At 43.2% G+C, this 26,229-nt stretch overlaps 1 protein-coding gene across 2 annotated transcripts in view; it reads right to left on the bottom strand.

Moving 5' to 3' along the window:
* Positions 1-13,215, bottom strand: part of ca8 (carbonic anhydrase VIII) — a 62,228-nt gene extending 49,013 nt beyond the window's left edge. Inside the window, exons 1-5 of one of the 2 annotated variants that reach the window (XM_072571580.1) lie at positions 13,044-13,215; positions 11,937-12,071; positions 11,268-11,459; positions 5,640-5,764; positions 1,086-1,181 (exon numbers count right to left, since the gene is read on the bottom strand). In XM_072571580.1, coding sequence (XP_072427681.1) covers positions 1,086-1,181; positions 5,640-5,764; positions 11,268-11,459; positions 11,937-12,012 — 489 coding nt within the window. In that variant the 5' untranslated portion in view covers positions 12,013-12,071; positions 13,044-13,215. Of the gene's footprint in view, positions 1-1,085; positions 1,182-5,639; positions 5,765-11,267; positions 11,460-11,936; positions 12,072-12,384; positions 12,689-13,043 lie in introns of those variants that run through there. The other variant, XM_072571581.1, reaches the window with a different exon arrangement.
* Positions 13,216-26,229: the final 13,014 nt, after the last annotated feature.

Raw genomic sequence — 26,229 nt, 5'->3', positions numbered from 1 at the left:
AGTGCTGACCTCCCACTAAATCAAACACCTGACCTGGTTCATTATTAAGCATTAGATTCAGTATGGCCTCTCCTCATTGGCCCTTCGACATACTGTGTCAGGAAACCCTCTTTCACACATTGGACAAAAATGGATCCATCCGATGTACTAGAATTATAGCATTTCCAGTCAATGTTGTGGAAGTTAAAGTCCCCCATAATGACCATCCTGTTCCTTTCACTTCTGCCCAGAATCGTTGTGCTGATCCTTTTCTCCACATCCCTGCAGAGGCCTACAAGATACACCCAGCAATGTGACCTCTTCTCTCCTGTTTCCAACCTCAGTAGACGAGTCCTCATCAAAAGTTCTTTCAGCCACCATTATATTGTCCTTGACTAACAAGGCCACACCTCCCCCTTTTTTACCACCTTCCCTGTTCTTACTGGAAGATCTAAATCCTAGAACCTGCAACATCCATTCCTGACCCTGCTCTATCAGTGTCTCTGAAATGGCCACAACAAAGTCCCAGGTACCTATCCATGCTGCAAGCTCACCTACCTTATTCCAGATACTCCTGGCATTGAAGTAAACACACTTCAAACCAGCTTGCTGTCTGCCAGCACATTCCTGTGACCCTGAAATCCTGTCCATGCCCTCCCAACTCTCACCCTCCTGTGCACTGGAACTACACCTCAGATTCCCATCCCCCTGCTGAGCTAGTTTAAACTCACCCAAATAGCACCAGCAAATTTCCCACCCAGGATATTAGTACCCCTCTGGTAAGCCACGATCTATTAAGAAAGACATGGGGAGGTTAAGAGCTAAGTATTTAATTGTTCATTTATTCACACGATGCCTGTGCATTACCATTAGATTCCTAAAACTGTGGTCCTTTGCTAATTTCTCATTTACATTTCCCCTTATCCCAAATACATCTGCACTTCTATTTTCCACATTGAAATAGGTTGCAAAACACTGCCCAACCATTACACTTCATGTGAGGCTGCAAAAGTGAAACATTAACAACAAGGCAATCTATTTCCGAACAATTCGCCATCCTTCCAGGTGAGGGCAAAGCATTTGTTTGATTGTAATCAAATTCTTACCTGGACAAACAAAGCAATGATCGCTATCCCATTTTTCTTTCCCAGAGCTTCATCAACATTTTTGAACAAAGTAGAGTTCCAATGGATAAGATGGAGCTGAAAATACAAATATTGTAAATATATATAAAAAAAGTCTAGTTCAATGATAGTTAACTGTTCAAACCTAAAATGCCCAAAGGCATTATTAAAGTATTATCTTCTTACTCTGACGTCACAGCAGAATTAGATGCCAGTCTCCCAAACGCACTAATGTTCAACCCACTGCTTTTACAGAAAGCTGCAGTCACTCCAAATATCAGGCATAAACAAATAATTTAGTCACAGAAGGTACTTAGGTTTCGTGGGGAAGGGAAGAGGTCTCACACAGAGATTTGCTTAAATTACGCAGACAAAGTCTGTAAAAAAAATGCAGTGGGAAGACACAAAAAAGGTCATCCAGTGTCAACTGCATAACTCCACTTCCAGTTACTTGGGTCCAGCACCATGTCAGGAAATACAAGGAACATCAGCCACAATTTTCAAATGCACAATATTAAACCCACTGACCAGCTCAGACTTACTACGTTCAATCTTCTTAGTATGTGTGTCCATGAAATGGCAGCGGTTTGGTCATGCTCTTCAACACAGAGCCCTGAAAATGGTAATCTTCATTCTCAATGTGGTCTAACTGCTCACACAACAATCTGACTGCATCAATGAAGAACCAGAGAACATTGGCACATTTTTAAAATCACAACACCAGGTTATCTTCCAACAGGTTTAGTTGGAAGCACTTGCTTTCAGAGCACTGCTCCTTCATCAGGTGGTTGTGGAGAAGAAGATTGTAAGATACAGAATTTACATGACAAAGATTGTTACATGTTGCATTCTTCAGTTTTCATTAATAACTAGATTGCCATCATCCAAGTGTAGCCCAGTAGTTTATTCCTAATTAGCACAGAACTCCAAGCCTGAATACCTCCAAATCCTTCAGGTATGGAAATCTGTTCTGGAATTACAGTAATGTCACAAACACCACCTATCCCTCCTTATCCTCGCTCCAGCTTGGAGATGGTTAACAACCAGCTTCTCAATTGCTCGAGGGTGGGTCTGCATTCCCCTAGTTTAATTACTCTCTAATTGTAACCTCACAATCACATAATTGGCTTATCTTCCTCCTCCTGCATGACTAAATCGCTTCACTGTCAGGTATTAGGATCAGATCAGATTTAGGAAGATAGATCAGATAGGCTGGGCTTGCACTTTCTTGAAATTAGAAGAGGGGGAATCTCATAGGAACAAAGTCCTGATGGGATTGGACAGGGTAGATGTGGGAAGAATGTTCCCGATGTTGGGGAAGTCCAGAATAAGGGGTCACAGTCTAAGAATAAGGGGTAAATCATTCAGGACTGAGATGAGGAAGAATTTCCTCACTCAGTTATGAACCTGTGGAATTCTCTCCCACCAGAAGCTGTTGGTGCCAGTCCAGTCCATTAGATAGATTCAAGAGGGAACTGGACATGGCCCTTGCGGCAAAAGGGATGGGGTGGGGGGTGGGGGGAAGAGAGAGAATGGGGAGAGGGTGGGTGTGGAATACTGAGATTGCATGGTCAGCCATGATTGTTTTGAATAGTGGAGCAGGCTTGAAGGACCTAATGGTCTACTTTTGCTCCTATGTTTCAGTGCGACCAACGTTAATACACAGGACCCTATTTGTTGTGGGCAGAAAGAACATGTGCATATTCTGCCCATTTCAACAAAATAGATATCAGCCATTTAGTGATTCATTTCAAGGAAATTTAAACATGGTAGGTTTAAAATTTAAACAAAGACTGACAGTTAACTGTCAATCTGTAATAGTGGGTTAAATCTCCAAAGCAACACCTCTACTAGAGTCTGTTCGTCAACTAATCAGCACTCTCCTCAAAGTGTTGAGTTTCCTCTTGCATTGGTATCCTGACACATTGTCCCGATGAGATGCTTCCATAACTGTGGATATTAAAAATCAAAAACAAATTGCTGGAAAACCTGATCAGGTCTGGCAGCATCTGTGGAGAGAAAGCAGGGTTAACATTTTGGATCTGAGACCCTTCTTCAGGAACTGATTGCAGCTCAGAAAAAGTTAGTTTTTACACAGAAGATATGGGCACGGGGGGGGGGGGGGGGGTTGAGGAGGCAGTAATAAACAATAATTGGAGATAGAGCCCAAAGGTAGAGGAAAAAAAAAGTTCAGACAAAGGAATGGGTAAAGGTCAATCTGGGAGAATGAAGAGCTACTATTGGGGAATATTAGTACCTGACAAGGGGTTGAATAGGATAGCAGCCCATGCGATGACAAGGCCTCGTGCGTGGAGCTATACCTGCACTTTTCACAATCTACTCTACTGCATTCGCTGCTCACGATGTGGACTCCTCTACACTGGGAAAACAAAATGTAGACTGGGTGACCACTTCACCAAACAGCTACATTGCACCCTCAAACAAATAAAAGACCCTGAGCTTCCAGTTACCTGCCACTTTAACACCCCACCCTATTTCCTGGCTAACATCTCAGTCACAGGCTTGCTGTAGTACTCCAGTGAAGCTCAGCTTAAAATCGAAAAACAGCACCTCATTTTCCGGTTGGGGACCCTGAAGCCCTCCGGACTCAATATGGAGTTCAAAAACTTTGAGGTCATGTCCTTACCCCAAGCCCCGCTACAAAGAACAACAATACAGGGCAATTACTTTTTCCAAGCTCTGCCAGAAACTTATATTCAATGCAATGCCAGGATCAGATACTGTTTTCAATGATTTTCCTACAGACTGTGTTCACTGAACCTGCTCCTCATCCACATGTTCTCACTGTCACCATGCATCGCTTTCTGCTACAGGTAAATTAATTACCACAACAGAAGGAAGGGAATACTGAATAACCCAGTCACCCCCAACAGCTTCCATGTCTTCAAGCAGTAACTTGAGCTGCTGTGTAAAATACAGCCAAAATCTGAACCTTTGTTAAATAGACTTGGCAAGCGCAACATGACCATTTATAAAGCAAAATCAAGAATCTATTCACCAGAATCTGGTCTTTCAGCTCTGCCATTCATTGCTCCTGTTTTTAAATGAAAATAGAATTTCAAAGTTCCCACTTTATGGAATGCTCTGAGTGATAGATGGCCCTATTTGAAGGCAGCAGAATTAAGTGACTGACTCTTTGAAAACAAAAAAAAGAGAGAGAGAGAGAATGACCTTTTAATGCTTCATGGAGCCACTTCAGAACAAATTATTACTTCCTGTTGCCAGATAAAAAGCTGTAGAGATTCAAGGCTGCAATACCGAGGACAGTCAGCAGTTAAACATTTTTAAATGCACATTCAAATCTTCAGGCCTTCAAGTTATGACACAAAATATAAAGACCTCACACCTCCAAAGGAACCATCCCCTTCTCCTCCACCCATTCCCATCCTAAAGCAGGTCATAGAGATGTACAGCACAGAAACAGACACCTCAGTCCAACTTGTTCATGCTGACCAACTAACCTAAATTAATCTAGTCCCATCTGCCAGCACTTGGCCCATGTCTCTCTAAACCCTTTCTATACACATACCCATTCAGATACCTTTTAAATGCTGTAATTGTACCAGTCTCCACCAATTTCTTGGGTAGCTCATTCCATACACACACCACTCTGTTTTTATTTCAGACGTCCAGCCTCTGCAGTTTTTGGTTTTGATTTTCAATTTCCAAAAAAGGTGCCTTAAATGTCATACATTCCTTTACAAATCTTTACAATTTACAAATATTCATTCCAGTCTGACCCTTACCTCCATTGAAAATGCTTTAAAATTAAGTTGCCCCTTAGGTCACATTTAAATCTTTCTCCTCTCACCCTAAACCTGTGCCCTCTAGTTCCGGACTCCCCCACCCCAGGGAAAGGACCTTATCTATTTACCCTATCCATGCCCCTCATGATTTTATAAACCTCTAAGGTCACCCCTCAGCCTCTGACACTCCAAGGAAGTAACAACATAACAAAAACCGGCTGAATTATTGAGGTAATGCCCAACAAGCTCTGAACATTTTGGAGGGGGTACAGTGGATAAAGAAAAAAGCAACTCAAAAACAAACTGACAGCAAAGCTACACAGGATTCAGCATCTAATTCCTCAACGCTAGCTGAGAAAGGCCTGCTGAATGCTCAGAAAATCCAAAAATCTTACATATTGAGTCCCCACAATGCATTAAGAAACTTGTTTGGACTGGATACTCTCAGTGGGAAGTAGTAACTGAGAAACACCACAACTTTGGAGATCCAAAACAAATTGCTAGAGAAACTTAGCAGGTCTAATAACATCTGTGGAGAGAAAGCAGAGATAACTTTCAGGTCTGAAGAAAGGTGACTGGAATGGAGACGTTAACTCTGCTTTCTCTTCACTGACCTGCTGAGTTTCTCCAATAGTTGCTGTTTTTGTCAGATGCCCAGCATCTGCGTTTTTTGGCTTTGTTTTTCAATTTCCAAAAGAGGTGCCTTAAACCTCTCAAATTCATTACAAATCTTTACAATTTACAAGCACCCATTTGGTCTGACCCATACCTCCATTGGAAATGCTTTAAAATTAACCGTGTGTTCAGAACCACGCTGGTTCTCTTTGCCCCAGTGAAATCGAACCTCGTGTAATTCATATTCATGACTTCCAAGCAGTGGGCCACCAGTTAAAACTGTAAGTGATCAAAAAAAAATCCATAAAATTTAACATAAAACTCAAGTTGCTTATAGACATTAATTTTCCAAATACATTTTCATCTGTTATAAACATAGAATGAAATGCTTTGAGATTAATCAGAGCTGAAATCGATCAAAATCAATGGAAACAGTACAAAAACACTGAAAAATCTTCCTCTTACAGGTCATAAAATAGTCCAGAAAGTAGGCTAATAGAAAAATATTAAATCCCTGCACTTATTCCATTGGAGTTAAAAATAGTGCCTTAATGAAGTGATTTAAAAATCAGAAAGATGACAGAAGTAGACCAGGTTATTGTGGGGATTCTAAATCTGCAAATAATAACACCATTCTCATTAAATATCTAGAACTTTAGGAAAGTGAGGACAGATTCTCTTCCTCATTATTGTGCCCTATTTGAATAGGTTTGGTTCCTCCTTGAGGCAAAAAGAGGATTCCTGCATAATAATGCAATTTAGGTAAGTGATTTATTTTTATATTACATGGAAATTAAGAGCTTGATATTTTGATTTTCCCAATCCATAATTAATCTTTTGATTTGTTGTAGGTGCCATCCAGCGCCCAAACTCCAAGTGAATGAACAAATAAACACATTATTAAAGAAAAGCAGGGGGAAAAGTGTCCCAGTCAATAACAGTACCAGACAGTACAAATTGGTCTATGTTTATAAAGTTTGTAAGACCTTATTATGCATGAACTCCCACATTTTCTCTTTAGCAGCAATGATTACTCTACAAAAACAAACAAACAATTAGTCAACTGTATAATAGAACTACCTCATGTTGTAGAAGAATGGAATAGTTAATAAGATTCTGTCCTGTGACCTCAGCAGCGACATTTTATGTTAATAGAACATAGAAAAATACAGCACAGTACAAGCCCTTTGGCCCTCGATGTTGCACCGATCCAAGCCCACCTGACCTACACTAGCCCACTATCCTCCATATACCTATCCAATGCCCGTTTAAATGCCCATAAAGAGGGAAAGAGTCCACCACTGCTACTGGCAGGGCATTCCATGAACTCACGACTCGCTGAGTAAAGAATCTACCCCTAACATCGGTCCTTTACCTACCACCCCTTAATTTAAAGCTATGTCCCCTCGTAATAGCTGACTCCATACGTGCAAAAAGGTTCTCATGGCCAACCCTATCTAAACCCCTAATCATCTCATACACCTCTATCAAGTCACCCCTAAACCTTCTTTTCTCCAATGAAAACAGCCCCAAGTGCCTCAGCCTTTCCTCATACGATCTTCCTACCATACCAGGCAACATCCTGGTAAACCTCCTCTGCACCCGTTCCAGTACCTCCACATCCTTCCTATAGTATGGCGACCAAAACTGCACACAATACTCCAGATGCGGCCACACCAGAGTCTTATACAACTGCAACATGACCTCAGGACTCCGGAACTCAATTCCTCTACCAATAAAAGCCAGTACGCCATATGCCTTCTTCACCGCACTATTTACCTGGGTGGCAACTTTCAGAGATCTGTGTACACGGACACCAAGATCCCTCTGCTCATCCACACTAACAAGTATCCGACCATTAGCCTAGTACTCCATCTTTTTGTTACTCATACCAAAGTGAATCACCTCCATTTGCCACCTTTCTGCCCAGCTCTGCAGCTTCTCTATATCCCGCTGTAATCTGCCACATCCTTCCTCACTGTCAACAACTCCACCGACTTTCGTATCATCCGCAAACTTGCTCACCCAACCTTCTAGTCCCTCCTCCAGGTCATTTATAAAAATGACAAACAGCAATGGTCCCAAAACAGATCCTTGCGGAACACCGCTAGTAACTGCGCTCCAAGATGAACCTTTACCATCAACTACTACCCTCTGTCTCCTTCCAGCCAGCCAATTCCTAATCCAAACCTCCAACTCACCCTCAATGCCATACCTCCGTAAGGAATTGTTCCAGCCTCAGATCACGGAGGTTCTACATAGGAACCATTTTTTGTCATGGAGAATTGGTGCTAAGGGTATTGCTGTTCACCCTTTAATCAGAAAAGACATATCAAAAGTGGATTTAGATGATATACTGTATTGAAAAAAAAAGCGTTTATCACCTTCAACAAGAAAAATAGATTGAATAAGAATAAAAACAAACATTCACAAGATGAGGATATTACTGACTAGGCCAGCATTTATTTCCCTCCCTTATGGCCCACAGGGCAGTTAAGAGTCAATCACATTGCTGTGGGTCTGGAGTCACATGTAGGCCAGACCAGGTAAGGATGGCAGTGTCCTTCCCTAAAGGACATTAATGACCAGGTGGGCTTTTCTCACAATGGATTTGTTGTAATCGGTAGACTCTTCATTCCAGATTTTTTTAAATTGAATTCAAATTCCATTATCTGCCATGGTGCATATCAAACAGATTCCCAGAACATTTCCCTGGTCTCTGGATTAACAGTCCAGCGATAATACCACTAGGACATCACCTCCCCAGATGCAATTGAGAACACCGGTCTGGTTTCTGCAAGTGTCTTTAATATCTACTTTTCTGTGTAGTTTGGGCCAGCACCAACATTGTGTGTTGAAAGCTATTGAACAAGACAATTTAGGATGTGGATAAATTGTTGATGGATCACTAGTATTATTAAATTAATCTAAAGTGCATGTTCTGATGTACTGCCAACCCAAGCAAATCCAAACACAATAACCCTGTTGATTCAGCCTTATTTACCATAGTGTATCCAGACTCCATTTCCTCACACTCAATATTATAATATAGTGGTCCCAAGGAAAAAAAAAGGTGCAGTAGACAGATACAAGATTAACATCACATTAAAAACAAAAGTTACAGATTTAGAGAGCTGGGAAACTTGACTCTGAAAGAATGTAGACATGAAGTGGGGGGCGAGAGATTGTTTCCACTGGTTATGGATTTGAGAATATGGGACTATAAATTTATAATCAAGAACACAGAAGCATAGTCTTTGGCTCAAAGGTTGTATGATCTACTCTTAGTCCAGTACATGATCTTGAAGTGATTTGATAAGAGTTCAATAAATATTGAAATGAAATTAGATGTGATACGTGTGGATTAGACATTGGAGTTTGGGACAATAGAGAGATCAGTGGAGCACAGATAGAAACTCAAATGTATCAAATCAGGTTGGTTGTTTAAAGAGATACTTATTTTGACAGTTGTCAACCCCAACATTTCAACTTCCCCCTCCCACACTGCTGAGGACATGCAGGTCCTGGGCCTCCTCCATCGCCACTCCCTTACTATCCAATGCCTGGAGGAAGAACACCTCATCTTCTGCCTCGGGACCTTCCAAACCCAGGGCATCGAGATGGGCTTCACCAGCTTCTTCATTTTCCCTCTCCCCACCTTACCAGAGTTCCAACTTTTCAGCTCAGCACCATCCTCATGACCAGTCCATCGTCTTTTCCACCTATCCTCCTCTCTGACCTATCACTTGACTCCTACCTCCATCCACCTATTGCACTCTCAGCTACCTTCCCCCCACCCACCCCCATCCCATTTATCTCTCCACCCCAGAGGCTCCCAGTCTCATTCCTGATGAAAGGCTTTGCCCGAAACATTGATTTTCCTGCTCCACGGATGCTGCCTGACCTGCTGTGTTTTTCCAGCATCATTCCAATCTGGACTCTGATCTCCAGCAACTGCAGTCCTCACTCTCGCCCAGCTGTCAACCCACATCAACCTTGTAGGGTTTACTGCAGACATTCAAAAGGAAATTGGACAGAGTAACCTGTGACCTGGAAATTAGACAGAGTAACCTGTGACCTGGAAATTGGACAGAGTAACCTGTGACCCAAAAGAATGCACAAGTTGGGGGTGGAGTTTGGTTTTGGGAGTCATTATGATTTCCTCAGGCTTCATTTTCCCAACCCTGATCAATGTGGGCAATGGCAAGTCAGTTAATTGGGCCAACAAGGAAAAATCTGAAAACGATGATTTTCAACATCAAGGAACAGTCTACATTTTCCACAAGTTTGAACCGCACCAGAGAGCAGCAAAAGACCCATTTGCTTACATATTCATTTCATTAGTACCCAATCTTGCTTCATCTATATATAATTTCCTATTCTGCAAGGACACAGACCTAGATAGGGACATGAGGAACGTTGAATCAGCCATGATCCTATTGAATGGAAGAGCAGGCTCAAGGCCCGATTGGCCAATCCTGTTCTCTATGGTGTAAGCAGACTAACCTTTGAACTGTGCTCAAAGTGAATGAGGAAACTGCCTCACAGCCAGTTTGTAAAATTTAACCCAATCAATTCTGAAGTGTACTTATTAAAGAGGCAACAAAGTAAGCGAACATGACTTAATAAATGCAGCAAATCTGATTCATTCTCGACTCAAGGAGAGATTTCTTCATCTAGGAGAGAGTGGTGAACCAGTGGAACTCTGTTACAGAAACATTAGAATGTTTCCAAGTTAGAAATAGTTCTTAAAGCTGAAAGAATCAAATGGTGTGAGGAAGAAGCAGGAACAGGTAATAGAGTTGGATAATCAGCTATGATCCTATTGAATGATGGGACAGTCTTGAAGAACCAAATGGCCTCGTGCTGCTCCTATTTCTGTTTTTGTTCATGTTTCTGTCTTAAACATGAACAGCCACAGATCATACACTTAGTTATAGTTTCATTCAGGAGCTTACAATTTATCCAGCATGTTTTTCTGTGTCGTGTAGTTCAATATTCTTTAATATATACTTAAAAGCCACAAAATGCACAACACAAGCCTGAATCCTGGAAGAGCTCATAACCATTAAATCATTTATGGGAAAAAAAATGTTCAATATTGTGTGAAGTCAGTGTCATCTTCCAGCAGGACAGCATTGGGGTAAAATTCAAACCAGTGCCATGGAGGTCAATTCTGATATAAAAACTGGATTTAGATATAAATCCAAATCACCTTCTCTGGAAAACATAATTTTGTTTCATTTGAGTGAGTGAAATTAAGAGAAAGAATGTCCTCTAACATTAAAAACCAAAATAACTGGATGCTGTAAATCAGAAATAAAAACCAAAAAGTTGCTGGAAAAGCTCAGCAGGTCTGGCAACATCTGTGAAGAGAAATCAGAGACAATGTCCTTCCTATGGTCTTATGGTCTCTGATTTCTCTTCACAGGTGTTGCCAGACCTGCTGAATTTTTCCTGCAGTTGTCTCAGTTTTTATTTAAGGTAAAAACAATAACTGCAGATGCTGAAAACCAAATACTGGATTAGTGGTGCTGGAAGAGCACAGCAGTTCAGGCAGCATCCAACCCTGTTTATGTTGTGTGTTACAGAATATTAATCTACTGAGGAGGCTGAACAACAGCATAGTAAAACAGAATGGATTATTCAATCTACATGGGCAGCTCTCCTATCATAGATTATGACAAGAAAAACTAAACAATGCTTTGAGCAAGATGCACATTCTAAAGCAACATTTCATGATCTATTGCACAACATGGGCAAGTTTCACATTTTTACAAACCTGATTTGGACTTCAGCAGTATCTGAATAGTGTGACCATCATTAATTACTTCAGAATCTCGACAAACAACATAATTTGGTGATAAACGTGCTTCCAATAGTGAAGGATCATACTTTGCCTCTCTGGAGTTCAGGTTTATCGGGGACTGATACTCTCCATTTGCTTCAGGAAACAACAGTCCCCATTCCACTCCTGAAATAGAGCAATTCACAGCAATTGTATTCACTTTCAGAATTCATACTTTTAAGAGGATTTTAAACATGACAAAATTAAAGTTAGATTCAAAAATCAAATAGAAGCTTTTTCCCAGGCTAAAGTTGAAGCAATGGGTTAATCTTAACAGAGTTGGACGGTTTACAAATTATCATATTAATCAAAAATGCAAATAATTTTTATGACAGTTGATCACCTCAGATTTGGAATGAGGTGACTTTAAAAAATATCTAATAAGTCAAACTTCTCAAAAGGAAGTTCACTATGTACCTACAAAAGGGATAGGGATATCTGTTTGTACTAAATCTCTCAGCAAAGACACAAACATTAAGACAAAATACTTTAAAACACAAAAGTTTAACTTGAGAATGGTTTCTTTAATGAAGAAAACGCATACCAATGGTGGTGAAATACCATGTTTCCATTGGTCCACTTTAAGAAAGTTGTCCAGCTCACCTTCTTCATAGCCCCATTCCAAACCCTCCTTATAGGCATAGGGTCGGCTCTCCTCAATCAATGTGCTGTCAGCCATGGGGGTAGGCAGTTCCTGCAGTGAACAATCCCAGCTGCACTCTGCTTCCCAGCTGTACCCTGGCCAAAACACGATGATTATATAAACTACCGAGCAACCTAGCCTTTAAAACACAATTACACAAATCACTAACTCATTCGAAACAGCAATCTGACCAGTTGCTAAACAAATAATTGCCGCTCATTATCTGTCACCTTGGAAAATCTGAAATTCACGCTTTCAGTTTCTATTCTAACAATACCAGAAGCTGAATACACTCAGACAAGTTCAACAAGTGGTTTCTGCGCTGTGTAATTTAACAACAGTGGGAGTTTACACTCTGCAACACCAGAGACGGTTCAGTCAAAGTAAGATCTGTGCAACCACACTCACCTGGTCAGTGAATTAACTCGACCAACTTTGTTAGTGGGTTCAATCCTGGGCTCTTCTAGCGAAGTGGTACTGTCCCTACATGTGAACCAGGAGGTCCGCGTTCGGGTCCCACCTGCTCCAGGGGTGTGTCACAACATTTCCGAACAGACTTCAGTTTAAAAGGAAAGGTTTAGGCTGGGAGAGTTTTTAGGTGGATGTTAATGTGACTGGACTGATTCACAGGGCAGTTGGAAACGATTTTAAGAGGACCCGAATTCTGGTCTCTGATCAAACTGACCTCTTTAGGATGGCAGGAGTAAGACCACTCCCCTTTCCAAGGGAATCTTTTATTACTGCGATGAATTTTGTCAAAGAAAAATGTCACGAGAATCCAGTTTCACTCTCCTTAAATCTCAGTTATTTTTAAAACCCAGCGTGATATTTATTAAAGGAGAAACGTTACTGGATAATCCTCCTTTACGGTTTTTCATCTCAATGACAAAAGGTAAACCGCGCAGACTGTAACCTGTTATATTCTATTTCCTGAAAACTCCCCTCCCCATCACAAATTGATAACTCAATCCGCAGCCGGAAGTCTGAAAGTCACACTATTAAACCGGAGATTATACCTCCTTTTAAAAGTTGCTTGTTAAATCCAAAATATTTTGCAACGTACTTACCGGGAATTTCCCATAAACTGTCAATCAATACACAATAAAACTGTAAATCTATCCTGGATACTGATCCTGCCTCTGCTGTAACACTCTGATTCTTGCAGTGAAATGATACGCTATCCTACCTCAGACTTACAACACCGAACAGGCAACTTCTCTCTGATTTTACCCAAACTAGATAGTCCACGTCAGTGGGTGGATCCACTCTTGAGCTGCAGCTTCCAACAACTGAAATCAAAAGAGCTCACACACAATGCACGTGTACCAGAGCAATATGCAATCTATTGCAATCTGTCCTGTTTACCCAGACAGTATAGAATATGAAGGCAATGTGAACTATTTCACTCAACTTGGTTCGTCTGATCCTAGTTCAACACATGCCCATATTCACCGATTCCCATAATTATCAGGGAGCTGAGGAATCCTGAGGTGAGGGATGCGGAATCTGGTTGAGGTGGAGGTGCTGAAGGTGCCACTCATCACCAGCAACCCAAACACTTGTATGTGCACATCTATCAGGGCCTTAGCTCTCTATCTCTCTCTCTGTCTCTTCCACATGCACACACACACAAATCCTTCCACAAAAAAAATGTTTATATGAGCTTCTGTCAAATTGCTCATGTCAATCAGAAAATTGATAGCTTTATCACAGAGAATCACAGAACTTAGCGAGTTTTGAGAAGATTTATAGCTCAGGTTGAGGTTCTGGATGTAGGTTTGCTCACTGAGCTGGAGGGTAATTTCCACACATTTTGTCACCCTACTAGGTAACATCTTCTATTAATATGTTTGGGTTTAGAAAATATAGAAGGCAGGAATCATGTACAGTGCTTCGCCTGGAGGCCCACTGAAGATGTTACCTAGTAGGGTGATGAAACATCTGGAAATTAACCTTCCAGCAAGCAAACCTACATCCAATCACAGAGCTATTATGAACAGAAGGTCAGTCAGGCCCTCAGGTCTGTCTCCAAAGGACTATCATGGCCTTAAGCTATTCTCCTTGATCTTTTTCCTTAATCCTGCATGATATTTTAACTTAAATAATCATCTTTTGAATGCCTTGATGGAACGTCTCTCCAAAGCACTTCCAGGTGGTGGGAAAACGTAGAGAGTATTCATGTGTTTTGTAGTCGGGAGAGAGACTCTTCGGCCCATCACGTCCATGACAATCACAAAGCACTTATTAACTGAAGTCCTTTTATCTAGCACTTGGCCCATAGCCTTTGATGCTGGGGTGCTCCAAGTGACCATCCAAATGCTTCTTAAATGTTATGATATTTCCTGTCTCTACCTCAACCTCTTCTATTTTAACAAAACAACAAGCTGGCCGGGGGAGGGGGGGACGGTGCTGTCCTTCATGAAGCTGGACATGAGCTAATGCATACTTGTTGCAATTGTGGTTGGATAAGGATTCCCAGGAATATGCTACAATTAATACCCAGAAGGGTTTGTACCAATATGCGAGATTGCCATTTGGAATATTGTCAGCCTGTGCAATTTTTCAGCAGACGATGGAGAACATTTTGCAATGTCTACTCCAGGTCACCATATGTGGAGATGACATGATAATGACAGGAAAGACCAAAATGGAGCACTTAGAGTCATAGAAACATACCCTCGGTCCAACCCATCCATGCTGACCAGATATCCCAACCCAATCTCGTCCCATTTGCCAGCACTTGGCCCATATCCCTTTAATATCTTCCTATTCATATACCCATCCAGACATCTTTTAAATGTTGTAATTGTACCAGCCTCCAACACTTCCTCTGGCAGCTCATTCCATACATGCACCACTCTCTTTGTGAAAAAGTTGACCCTTAGGTCTCTTTTACATCTTTTCCCTCTCACCCTAAACCTTGGCCCTCTAGTTCTGCACTCCCCACCCCAGGGAAAAGACTTTGTCTATTTATCCTATCCATGCCCCTCATGATTTTATAAGCCTCTACAAGGTCACCCCTCAGCCTCCGACGCTCCAGGGAAAACAGCCCCAGCCTGTTCAGCCTCTCCCTGTAGCTCAAATCCTCCAACCCTGGCAACATTGTTATAGATCTTTTCTGAACCCTTTCAAGTTTCACAACATCTTTCCAATAGGGGGAGACCAGAATTGCACGTAATATTCCAAAAGTGGTCTAACCCAATGTCCTGTACAGCTGTAATATGACCTCCCAACTCCTGTACTCAATACTCTGACCTATAAAGGAAAGCATACCAAACACCTTCTTAACTATCCTATCTATCTGTGACTCCATTTTCAAGGAGCTATGAACCTGCACTCCAAGGTCTCTTTGTTCAGCAACACTCCCTAGGATCTTACCATTAAGTGTATAAGCCCTGCCCTGAGAACTTGGGCATAGTCCTTAGACATTTCTCCCAAGTGAGCGCAGGCCTTTGAAGGGAAAAATGTGTGTTCCTGGCACCACAAGTGACCTAGTTGGGCTACTGAGTCGACTAAAGCAGATTACACACATTGGAAATGAGGGTGAGCACAGGTGCCCTGGCTCCTATGTCTGTACCAGAGCTTACATCTTTCCCTGGACTGGTGAATTATTACAGAAAGTTCATACATAATCTGTCCTCAATCCTGGCACCTTTGCATCAACTGGTGAAACGGGGTCAGTCTTGGAAATGGTGATGCGGCCAAGCCCTAGGGAAGTGAAAAAACAGTTGTCATCCTCTGGTGTTGGCACACTATGACCCCAAGTGAGATCTGGTGTTGACAGGTGATGTCTCCTCATATAGCATTGGGGTAGTATTAGCTTATGGGTGGCCCAATGGAGAGGAACGTCCAATAGCATATGGATCCAGGATTTTGACTACTGCAGAGCGTAAATACGCCCAGATAGAGAAGGAATAATCGGTGGTCATATTAGAGTCAGGAATTTCCACCAATACCTTTATGGATGTAAATTTGTAATATTAAAGGACCACAAACCCCTGTCAGGTATAGAGCTCAAATACTAAGTGCATGTAATTATGAGTTGGAACACTGTCCAGGAGGCCAAATAGTCAATGTGGATGCATTGAGCTGTCTCCCACTGGCAGATACACCACTGGTGGTAACACCAATGAAAGAGTCTGTAATGGTTTTAAATTGGGCACACTTCAGCTCACAGCTGACAATATCAAAATTCGGACGCAGAAATATCTGGTCCTGGCAAAACTGAAACAGTTGATGGCAGTGGGGGAAACCAAAGGACCATCACAATCAGAAGTGAAACCTTTTTGGACCCAGTGAGACCAGATCATGGGAGAGAATGCCATATTATTATGGTGAGCAAGAGTGATTTCTCGAGCAAAGGTCACCACCAGATACTGGCTGAACTCCACCAGATAAAAGTGAGGACTGCAGATGCTGGAGATTAGAGTCAAGAGTATGGGGCTGGAAAAGCACACCAGGTCAGGCAGCATCCGAGGAACAGGAGAATCGATGTTTCGGACATAAGCTCTTCATCAGGAAATGTTAGATAGTGACATCCAAGAAATTTACATCCAAGAGACACGCCACTGTGTGTTACATGCTGCCTGTAACACAGCTGGAGTGGGAGTAACCTGACCCAATGCCAAAACCTCCCCCCCCAGGAGGAGCTACAAAACAGAGGCCTATCTTCTCAAACTCAGAGGGGGAGTGATATAGTGATTGTAACAGGGTCAGGCAGGTGGGCCTCATAGAATAGGAGTTCCTGATTGGGGCTGTTAATCTGGTCCAATCAGGGAGCTTTGGCTGATAGATGTAAACAGGAGTGTCAGAGGTTCTGTTCACTCTGAGAGCTGGCTCTGAGGGAGCTGGACCAGTGTCAAAGACTCTCCCCATGTAAATAAAGGGGGACTCAGTGTCAGGATCCAGCCTCTGTGGAGTGATTTCAATAATTAGAGCTCTTTAATCTATATTACCCTGCCATATCTATGATCCATTTGTCTCAGAATAATATAATATCACCGTATGGGAACATATCACTGTATGGAAGGAAGTTTTGTTTTACAATGCCACAGCAAGACCATTACTGCAGCACTTGATATAAAAAAACAGAAGTAAAGCATAGGACAGATGGAAAGGCGGGGGATTTATTTAAGCAGCAATTTGTTAATGTCACTGCCTGAGACAGTAGATGCAGTTGTGGCTTTTAAAAAGGGACTGGAGAAGAGAAATTAAAATTGCAGGGTCACAGGGAAATGGTGAGAGTGACAAACTGAATGATTATTACAGAGACTCAGCACAGACATGACTGATCTCCTCAATGTAACAACTGTACAGCCTGGATTGTTCAGGTGGCAAGAGTGATTCACTTGGAAGGATGTGGATTATATCTCCTCCAAAACCAGCTTATTCTGCAGTTACTTCACATTCAGTGAGAGATTACTTTGCTCAGGGTTAGAGTTCGCTCCCATCTTGGCAAGAGGTCCATCTTACAGAGCTACCAGCAGCCGATCTGATGGGTCAATACTTCTGTTGTGTCAGCAGCCCAGTTCGATGAGAGACTATTGCTGGGATCGCAGGACGCCCTGGAGAGGAGGAGCTCATGGAGAGTAGGCCTTTCTGAAGCCTGGGCCATAAGCAGGACAAAGTGGGAAGGCTGGAACAGGACGTTGAGGGGTTTGGACTTGGGTTTGGGCATGGGAGGCCAGAGGAAGTTTTTGAATTATTATCTTGTGGGGAGGAGGGGGGTCTCACAGGAAGCCCCAGAGGAAATTTCCCCATCCTTCCATTGCTTGCCAGCAGACTGTTCAATTCAAGCTGAAGCCTGGCCTGAGTCTCCTCCTACTGCCCGTAAGATGATGGCAAAGGGGGGATCTGGCACCTAGATGACCCAGGGTCAAAGCTGGTGGCATGGTGCTTTGACTGACACCTGCAAAATGGGAACATGGTTTGAGCAGGAGAGTAGGGAGTGCAGAGAAAACGCACAACATTTTACCTGCCTGATGGTGACCAGGAAATTCCATGCAGAGATTCTACAGTACTGTAAAAGTGGGTGAAGAATTAAAATGACAGGCCACCAAAAGCTCCCATTTGCAGAATCGAATAAGGTGTTCGTATTTATCCTTAACATGAGCAGTGACACAAGTTCACATACCAAAATTCGCATACCAATCATCTGATGTATGTTTGATTCCTCTGGGTAACTCGCAATGCTCCTGCAGCACCAGCTGTGCTGTGTAGCCAGCAGTTATGAATGGCCACCCTCTGGAACCACTCTCCAAACTGGTTCGAAATCCAAGAATTTCTGGGCAGCTCACTTGTGTTCAGAAAACTGTGCATCTTCCAAGTTGGATTTTCAGATCATGAGTTAATTACATCTGGAGAACCTGGTTAATGGGAATTTAGGAAAGTAGGAAACTCCCCGCTGTGAATATCCTGAATGAGACTGTCATTACATTTTGTTGGAAATGATTCAGGGTTTGTGCTGTACTCTGACAAAGTAACATCGGAAGCAGCTCTGACAGAGGTCCTGTCCTGTCTCTGATTCTGAAAGTGTGCATCCATCAGAAACAGGCACAACAGGGAAGAACTGCAAATCCTATTTAAGAGGATTGAAATGGGTGGGATCATGGATGGAGAGTGATCAGAGAAGTCATCATTGTGGTTGAGACAATGGAAGGACAAGGTCAGGTGAGGTTGGCCATAAGTATGCAGTGGGGAGTTTAAATGCAGGGAATGAGTAAGGGAGGCCAGGATGGTAGTGCACACAGAGGACTGAGGACATGAGGAATTAAGATAATGAGGTAGACAAAGAGGTCACAGTCCAGGGTCACAGAGGAAGGAAGAGGGTGATGATGGGTGAGCAGCTGAGGGGCAGGTCATGCCCCGGGAAGTTTACTGATGTCTGTGAAAAGTCAGAATTGACATCTAGCAGCCCCTGTGAACAGATCCCACATAATAACTCTTTAACATGGACACCACTCTTCACTGGGGAAACTCCAACCCGAACAAGAGGGAAAAATTATTGCATTTTATGTTCAAGGTGAGAAGGTGTATAATGGGATGTGGCTGTCACATTGGGAGACTATGCTGTGATATAACTTTGTAGCACTTATAATGCAACCCAATCTTTGCAAGGCATCTCACAACAATGTCTTCATCTGTTCAGTGAAGTAACAGCATCAGCTCCATCATCACCAACAGGTTCCAAAGTGCCTGTACTACCTCCTACTACAGGCAATTCTCCATCCTCAACAATTAGCCAGCCTGTCATAGAGTCAGAGAGATGTACAACGGAAACAGACCCTTTGGCCCAACCCGTCCATGCCGATCAGATATCCCAACCCAATCTAGTCCCACCTGCCAGCACCCGGCCCATATCACTCCAAACCCTTACTATTCATATACCCATCCTGATGCCTTTTAAATGTTGTAGTTGTACCAGCCTCCACCACGTCCTCTGGCAGCTCATTCCATACACGTACCACCCTCTGTGTGAAAAAGTTGCCCCTGAGATCTCTTTTATATCTTTCCCTCTCACCCTAAACCTATGCCCTCTAGTTCTAGATACCAAATCCCCAACAGAAAAGACCTTGTCTATTTATCCTATTCATGCCCCTCATAATTTTTTTATAGATATTTTTATTGAAAATGATTTTTGAGATTTTTTCCAAAATTACAAAAATAGTACAAACTAGTGTATTCCACTTTACAATATAATAACTACATCAATATAGAACTTTTTAAAAAACTAACTACTAATCTATTCTACAAACTGCCAAAACATAAAATAGGATATCATACATTACTAACAATAAACAAAAGGAGAACAGAAAATAAATAAGTAAATAAATAACTAGATAGATATTCAAAATAAATTTATATCAAGTCATAATAAAACCCATATTTATACGGGATTCCTCCTCCCGGGAGCCCCCAAACCAGCCAGAACCATCCCCATGGCTAAGCAAAGGCCCTGAACAATGTGGCTGATATATCTGTGTCAATGTCGTTCAAAAAGGGCTGCCACGTTCTGTAAAATAATTCCGTTTTTTGGTGCACCATATTCGTAAGGAGGTCCAAGGGGATATATTCTATGACTATCCTGTACCAATTTGAAAGTCCTGGGGAGGCCTTTGGATACCCAATTCACTAAGGTGTTTTTCCTCACACAGAAGGAAAGGATAGTGAATAATTTCCTCCCATATACATCCAAAGAGGGGAAATTTGGGGAGCCCAAGAGTAGAGACACTGGGTCCAACCCAATCTCCGTACCCAAAATATTTGTCAAGGCACTCACTACTCTGTTCTGGATTAGAGTGGTGCTGGAAGAGCACAGCAGTTCAGGCAGCATCTGAGGAGCAGAGAAATCGATGTTTCGGGCAAAAGCCCTTCATCAGGAATAGAGCCAGAGAGCCTGAAGTGTGGAGAGATAAATGAGAGGAGGGTTGGGGGTGGGGAGAAAGTAGCATAGAGTACAATCGGTGAGTGGGGGAGGGGATGAAGGTGATAGGTCAGGGAAGAGGGTGGAGTGGATAGGTGGAAAAGAAGATCGACAGGTAGGACAAGTCATGGGGACAGTGCTGAGCTGGAAGTTTAGAACTAGGATGAGGTGGGGGAAGGGGAAATGAGGAAACTGTTGAAGTCCACATTGATGCCCTGGGGTTGAAGTGTTCCGAGGCGGAAGATGAGGCGTTCTTCCTCCAGGCGTCTGGTGGTGAGGGAGCGGCGGTGAAGGAGGCCCAGGACCTCCATGTCCTCGGTTGAGTGGGAGGGGGAGTTGAAATGTTGGGCCACAGGGTGGTGTGGTTGATTGGTGCGGGTGTCCCGGAGATGTTCCCTAAAGCGCTCTGCTAGGAGGCGTCCAGTCTCCCCAATGTAGAGGAGACCGCATCGGAAGCAACGGATACAATAAATGATATTAGTGGATGTGCAGGTAAAACTTTGATGGATGTGGAAGTCTCCTTTAGGGCCTTGGATGGAGGTGAGGGAGGAGGTGTGGGTGCAGGTTTTTCAATTCCTGCGGTGGCAGGGGAAGGTGTCAGGACGGGAGGATGGGTTGTTGGGGGGCATGGACCTGACCAGGTAGTCATGGAGGGAGCGGTCTTTTCGGAAAGGGGTGGAGAGGGATAAATATCCCTGGTGGTGGAGTCTGTTTGGAGGTGGCGGACATGTCAGAGGATGATTTGGTTTATGCGAAGGTTGGTCGGGTGGAGGCTGAGAACTGGGGGTTCTGTCCTTGTTACGGTTGGAGGGGTGAGGTCTGAGGGTGGAGGTGCGGGATGTGGATGAGATGCATTGGAGGGCATCTTTGACCACGCGGGAAGGGAAATTGTGGCCTCTAAAGAAGGAGGCCATCTGGTGTGTTCTGTGGTGGAACTGGTCCTCCTGGGAGCAGATACGGTGGAGGCGGAGAAATTGGGAATACGGGATGGCATTTTTGCAGGAGATAGGGTGGGAAGAGGTGTAATCCAGGTATCTGTGGGAGTTGATGGGTTTGTAAAAAATGTCAGTATCAAGTTGGTTGTCATTAATGGAGATGGAGAGGTCCAGGAATGGGAGGGCGGTGTCAGAGATGCTCTAGGTAAATTTAATTTCCTGATTTCCTGATGAAGGGCTTTTGCCCGAAACGTCGATTTTGAAGCTACTTGGATGCTGCCTGAACTGCTGTGCTCTTCCAGCACCACGAATCCAGAATCTGGTTTCCAGCATCTACAGTCATTGTTTTTACCTAGGTAAATTTAAGGTCAGGGTGAAATGTGTTGGTGAAGTTGATGAATTGCTTAACCTCCTCACGGGAGCACGAGGTGGCGCCAATGCAGTCATCAATGTAGCGGAGGAAGAGGTGGGGAGTGGTGCCAGTGTAACTAAGGAAGATGGACTGTTCTATGTAGTCAACAAAGAGGCAAGCAGGCTGAGATAAAAGGTGGGGGGGGGGAATTTGGGGGAGGGATGCTGGGAATACGATAGGTGGAAAGAGGTGAGGGTGAGGGTGATAGGCTGGAGAGGGGGTGGGGGCGGAGAGGTCGGGAAGAAGATTGCAGGTCAAGAGGGAGGTGCTGAATCCAGGGGTTGGGACTGAGATAAGGTGGGGGGAGGAGAAATGAGGAAGCTGGAGAAATCTGTATTCATCACGTGTGGTTGGAGGGTTCCTAGGGGGAAGATGAGGCGCTCTTCCTCCAGACATCGTGTGGCCATGGTCTGGCGATGGAGGAGGCCAAGGACCTGCATGTCCTTGGCGGAGTGAGAGGGGGAGTTAAAGTGTTCAGCCACGGGGCGGTTGAGTTGGTTGGTGCGGGTGTCCCAGAGGTGTTCTCTGAAGCGTTCCGCAAGTTCTGCCTACTCCACCCCCTACCTTTTATCTCAGCCCGCTTGGCACACCAGCCTCATTCCTGAAGAAGGGCTTATGCCCGAAACATCGATTCTCCTGCTCCTCGGATGCTGCCTGACCTGCTGCACTTTTCCAACACCACACTTTTCAACTCTATTCTCCAGCATCTGCAGTCCTCACTTTCTCGTAGCCAACAAAGAGACAGGCATAGCTTGGACCCATACGGGTGCCCATGGCTACCCCTCTGTCCCAGTATCTGTGGATCTTATGACATGTCCACAGACAATGCGTAAGGGTATCAACTTCTATTTTACATTTCGGACACATTGGAGATGCTCTTGCCTTGAACTTTGCAAGTCGCTCAGGTGCCATGTGAGGCCTATGAAGTGTCTTCAATTGGATAGCCTGAGTTCTGTTACAGATAGAGATCTTCCTGGCATTTTCCCAGATATCCTCCCACATTTCTGAGGAGATTTCCATCCCCAATTCTTGACTCTAGGTTTTTTGTAGCTGTTCCATGTCCTTATTAAATAGTTAGTGGTAGAGAGTACTGACCGCGGGCGGACCCATTGGCTGAAGCACTATCCTTTCTCTATCTGATTTATATGGATTAATTATCAATGTAGTTTTCTTTTGTATAAAGTCTCGTATTTGAAAATATCAAAAAAGGTCCCTGCTAGGCAGCCCAAATTTCTGACACAGCTGTTTGAAGGACATCATGATCTCCCCATCGAACAGATCTCCCGAACAGGAGATACCTCTGGACTCCCAGCTTTTGAATACAGCATCAATGAATGTCAATGAATCATTTAAGAAAAGGAGGACATCATCTGCATGGAGAGTGATTTTGTGCTTATCCGATCCAACCCTCAGAGCCGTTATATTAGGGTCAGTTCGTATAGCTTCCACCAACAGCTCAATCACTAGCATAAATAATAATGGTGAGAGAGGGCATTCCTGACGACTACCTCTACCAACACTAACATTATCTGAACTTATCTGTTGGTGATCACCTCTGCTTTGAGATCATTATATAATACTGTAACCTATTTCGTAAAGACCTCTCCAACACCGAACCGTTCCAGCATATAAAAGAGAAATGGCCATTCTACCCGATCGAATGCCTTCTCTGCATCTAGGGAGACAACTAATCCCAGTATCACACCCTGCTGGCAGGCTTGTACCATATTTAAGACTCTTCTACTGTTATTAGTTGACCTGTGACCCTTTATAAACCCCATCTGATCCTCTTTTATAATGAATGGTAAAACCCACTCCAGTCTTAATGCTAACATTTTTGAGAGAATTTTAAAATCCACATTTAACAAGGATATAGGTCTGTATGAAGAGCAGTCACCTGGGCCTTTCCCTTTTTAAGACTGAGATAAATATTTGCTTCTCTCAGAGAAGGCAGGAGGCAGCCCTGACTATGTGAATAATTAAACATATTTATAAGTGTCCCGACCAGTTCCCCTATAAATTCTTTATAGAACTCAGCCTGGAATCCACCTGGCCCAGGTGCTTTGCCACTCTGGAGCTGCCTAACTGCCTCCTGTACTTCCTGGGTTTCCAGGGAGGCATTCAAGAGCGACACCTGCTCCGAGGTTAGGCCCGGGAGGGCCAGATTATTTTAAAAAAGACTCCATCTTCCTCGTTCTATCCTCACAGCCCTGTGACCTGTACAATTCAAAATAGAGCTTTCTAAAGGCTGCATTGATCTTTTTACGATCACAATTCAGGGTACCAGCACTCTCTCTAATAGATATGATGGCTTGGGGAGCCTTTTCCTTTCTGGCAAGGTACACTAGGTACCTGCCAGGCTTCTTACCGTATTCAAATAATCTCTGCTTCACAAATAATAGCTATCACCTGATGAAGGAGCGATGCTCTGAAAGCTAGTGCTTCCAATTAAACCTGTTGGACTATAACCTGGTGTTGTGTGATTTTTAACTTTGTACACCCCAGTCCAACACCAGCATCTCCACATCATCCCTCTTTGCTGTTTGAGTAAGTGCGGTATTCAAAGTTGCCCTAAGGGCTGTGATCCTTTGTAGCTTAGTAATAGAGGGCCTATTAAGATCCGCCTTCAGGCGAGCTTCGAGCAGACGCTGCTGTTCTCCCTTTTGTCTTTTCCGGGTCGCAGAATATGAGATAACATGCCTTAGCAGTCTCCCACATCATCAAAGGGTTACTGGCCGTGCCTGAGTTGACATCCCAGAAGGTTTTAAATTCCTGTGAGAAATATTTTATGAACTTGCTATCCTTCAATAGGAAATGGTCCATACGCCAATGTCTGGGTCCTATCCCATCATCATTAGTCTTAACCTCCATATATACTGCGGCATGGTCAGAAATACTAATATTACCTATTTTACAAAACAATATCGAGTTCAAAAGGGTCAAGGGGACAAAAATCATGTCGATTCTGGTATGGCACTTGTGTGGGTTAGAATAAAAAGTAAAGTCTTTACCCTCAGGATGGAGACACCTCCACACATCTCCCAGCCCCAACTCCCTACTCAGATCCGCCAACTGCCTAGATTTCAAAGGTATGCCTGCAGAGCTCCTAGGTATCCTGTCCATCTCTCGGTCAACGTACAATTAGAATCTCCCCCTGTGATTGTGTGGTGCACCCCGAGGGCTATCAACTTGGAGAACGGTTCTGTTACAAATGTAAAAGGGTGCACTGATGGGGGGGAGGGGGGGGGGGCAATAAAAATTCAAAAGCCTGTATGTCTCTCCATATATTAGGGCTTTAATTAATATATACCTGAGACCCCCCCAGGAGGAAGACTCCCACCCAAAAGACATTGAATAAAAATCAAAAATGATTCACATATAAAAACACTCTTTAGAACAACTAAATCAAAACAGTTAAGAGTTACTCCTAAAAACAAATAACATAAAACATTTGTAAAAGGAGACTTTCCCCCTTACTCATAGGGGGCACTACTACTCCCAATAACCCCACCATAACCTCTCCCAGCTAGAGCCATGCCCTTGGCCCAGGCACTACAAAGTAGAGTAAATTTGTTTTGTTATTTGTTCACAGGATGAGGGCATCTCTGACTGGGCCAGCATTTATTGCCCATCCCTATTTGCCCAGAGGGCAGTTAAGAGTCTACCACATTGCTGTGGGTCTGGAGTCACATGTAAACCAGACCGGGTAAGGATGGCAGCTTACTTCCCGAAAGGACATTAACGAACCAGATGGGTTGTTGCACTGACTGACAGTGGTTCCATCACCACCATAAGGCCAGCTTTGAATCCCAGACTTTTTAATTTGTATTCAATTCAAATTTCATTCTGCCATGACGAGATTTGATTAGGAGATGCCAGTGTTGGACTGGGGACGACAAAGTTAAAAATCACACAACACCAGGTTATAGTCCAACAGGTTTATTTGGAAGCACTAGCTTTTTGAGCGCTGCTCCTTCATTAGGTGGTTGTGGAGAATAAGATTGTAAGACACAGAATTTATAGCAAAAGTTTACAGTGTGGTGGAACTGAAATTATGTATTGAAAAAGACCTGGACTGTTTGTTAAGTCTCTCATCTTTTAGAATGACCATATTGGTTTCAGTTCTTTCATATGTAAATCACAAAACTTTTTTAAAAAGTTACATTCTCAAGTGCACTTTAACAATTGGTGTCACGTCGGCCCAGATAAGGTATTGAAGATGTTAACTCCCTGTGAGGCTGTCTGTGCCACAATGGTCAGACTGATTCTAATCTAAAAAGTGGATTTACTGAATCTTACATGGATTCATGCAGTTTTTGAGCAAAGTTAAATGTAATTCTGCAAGTACAAATTCACCCCACACACTTCTATGTCTATGTGTGCATGTGTGTGTGTGAGAGAGAGATTATGGGGATTATGAGTGTCTGTGTATGTGTGTGTGTGAGTCTAAGTGGAAAGGGGTTTAAGTCTGTGAGAGGGTGTAT

Source organism: Chiloscyllium punctatum, chromosome 5 (genome assembly GCF_047496795.1).
Source record: "Chiloscyllium punctatum isolate Juve2018m chromosome 5, sChiPun1.3, whole genome shotgun sequence".
NCBI lineage: Eukaryota > Metazoa > Chordata > Chondrichthyes > Orectolobiformes > Hemiscylliidae > Chiloscyllium > Chiloscyllium punctatum.
Note: the sequence above shows the minus strand (reverse complement) of the source record. Positions and strands in the feature narration are given on the sequence as shown.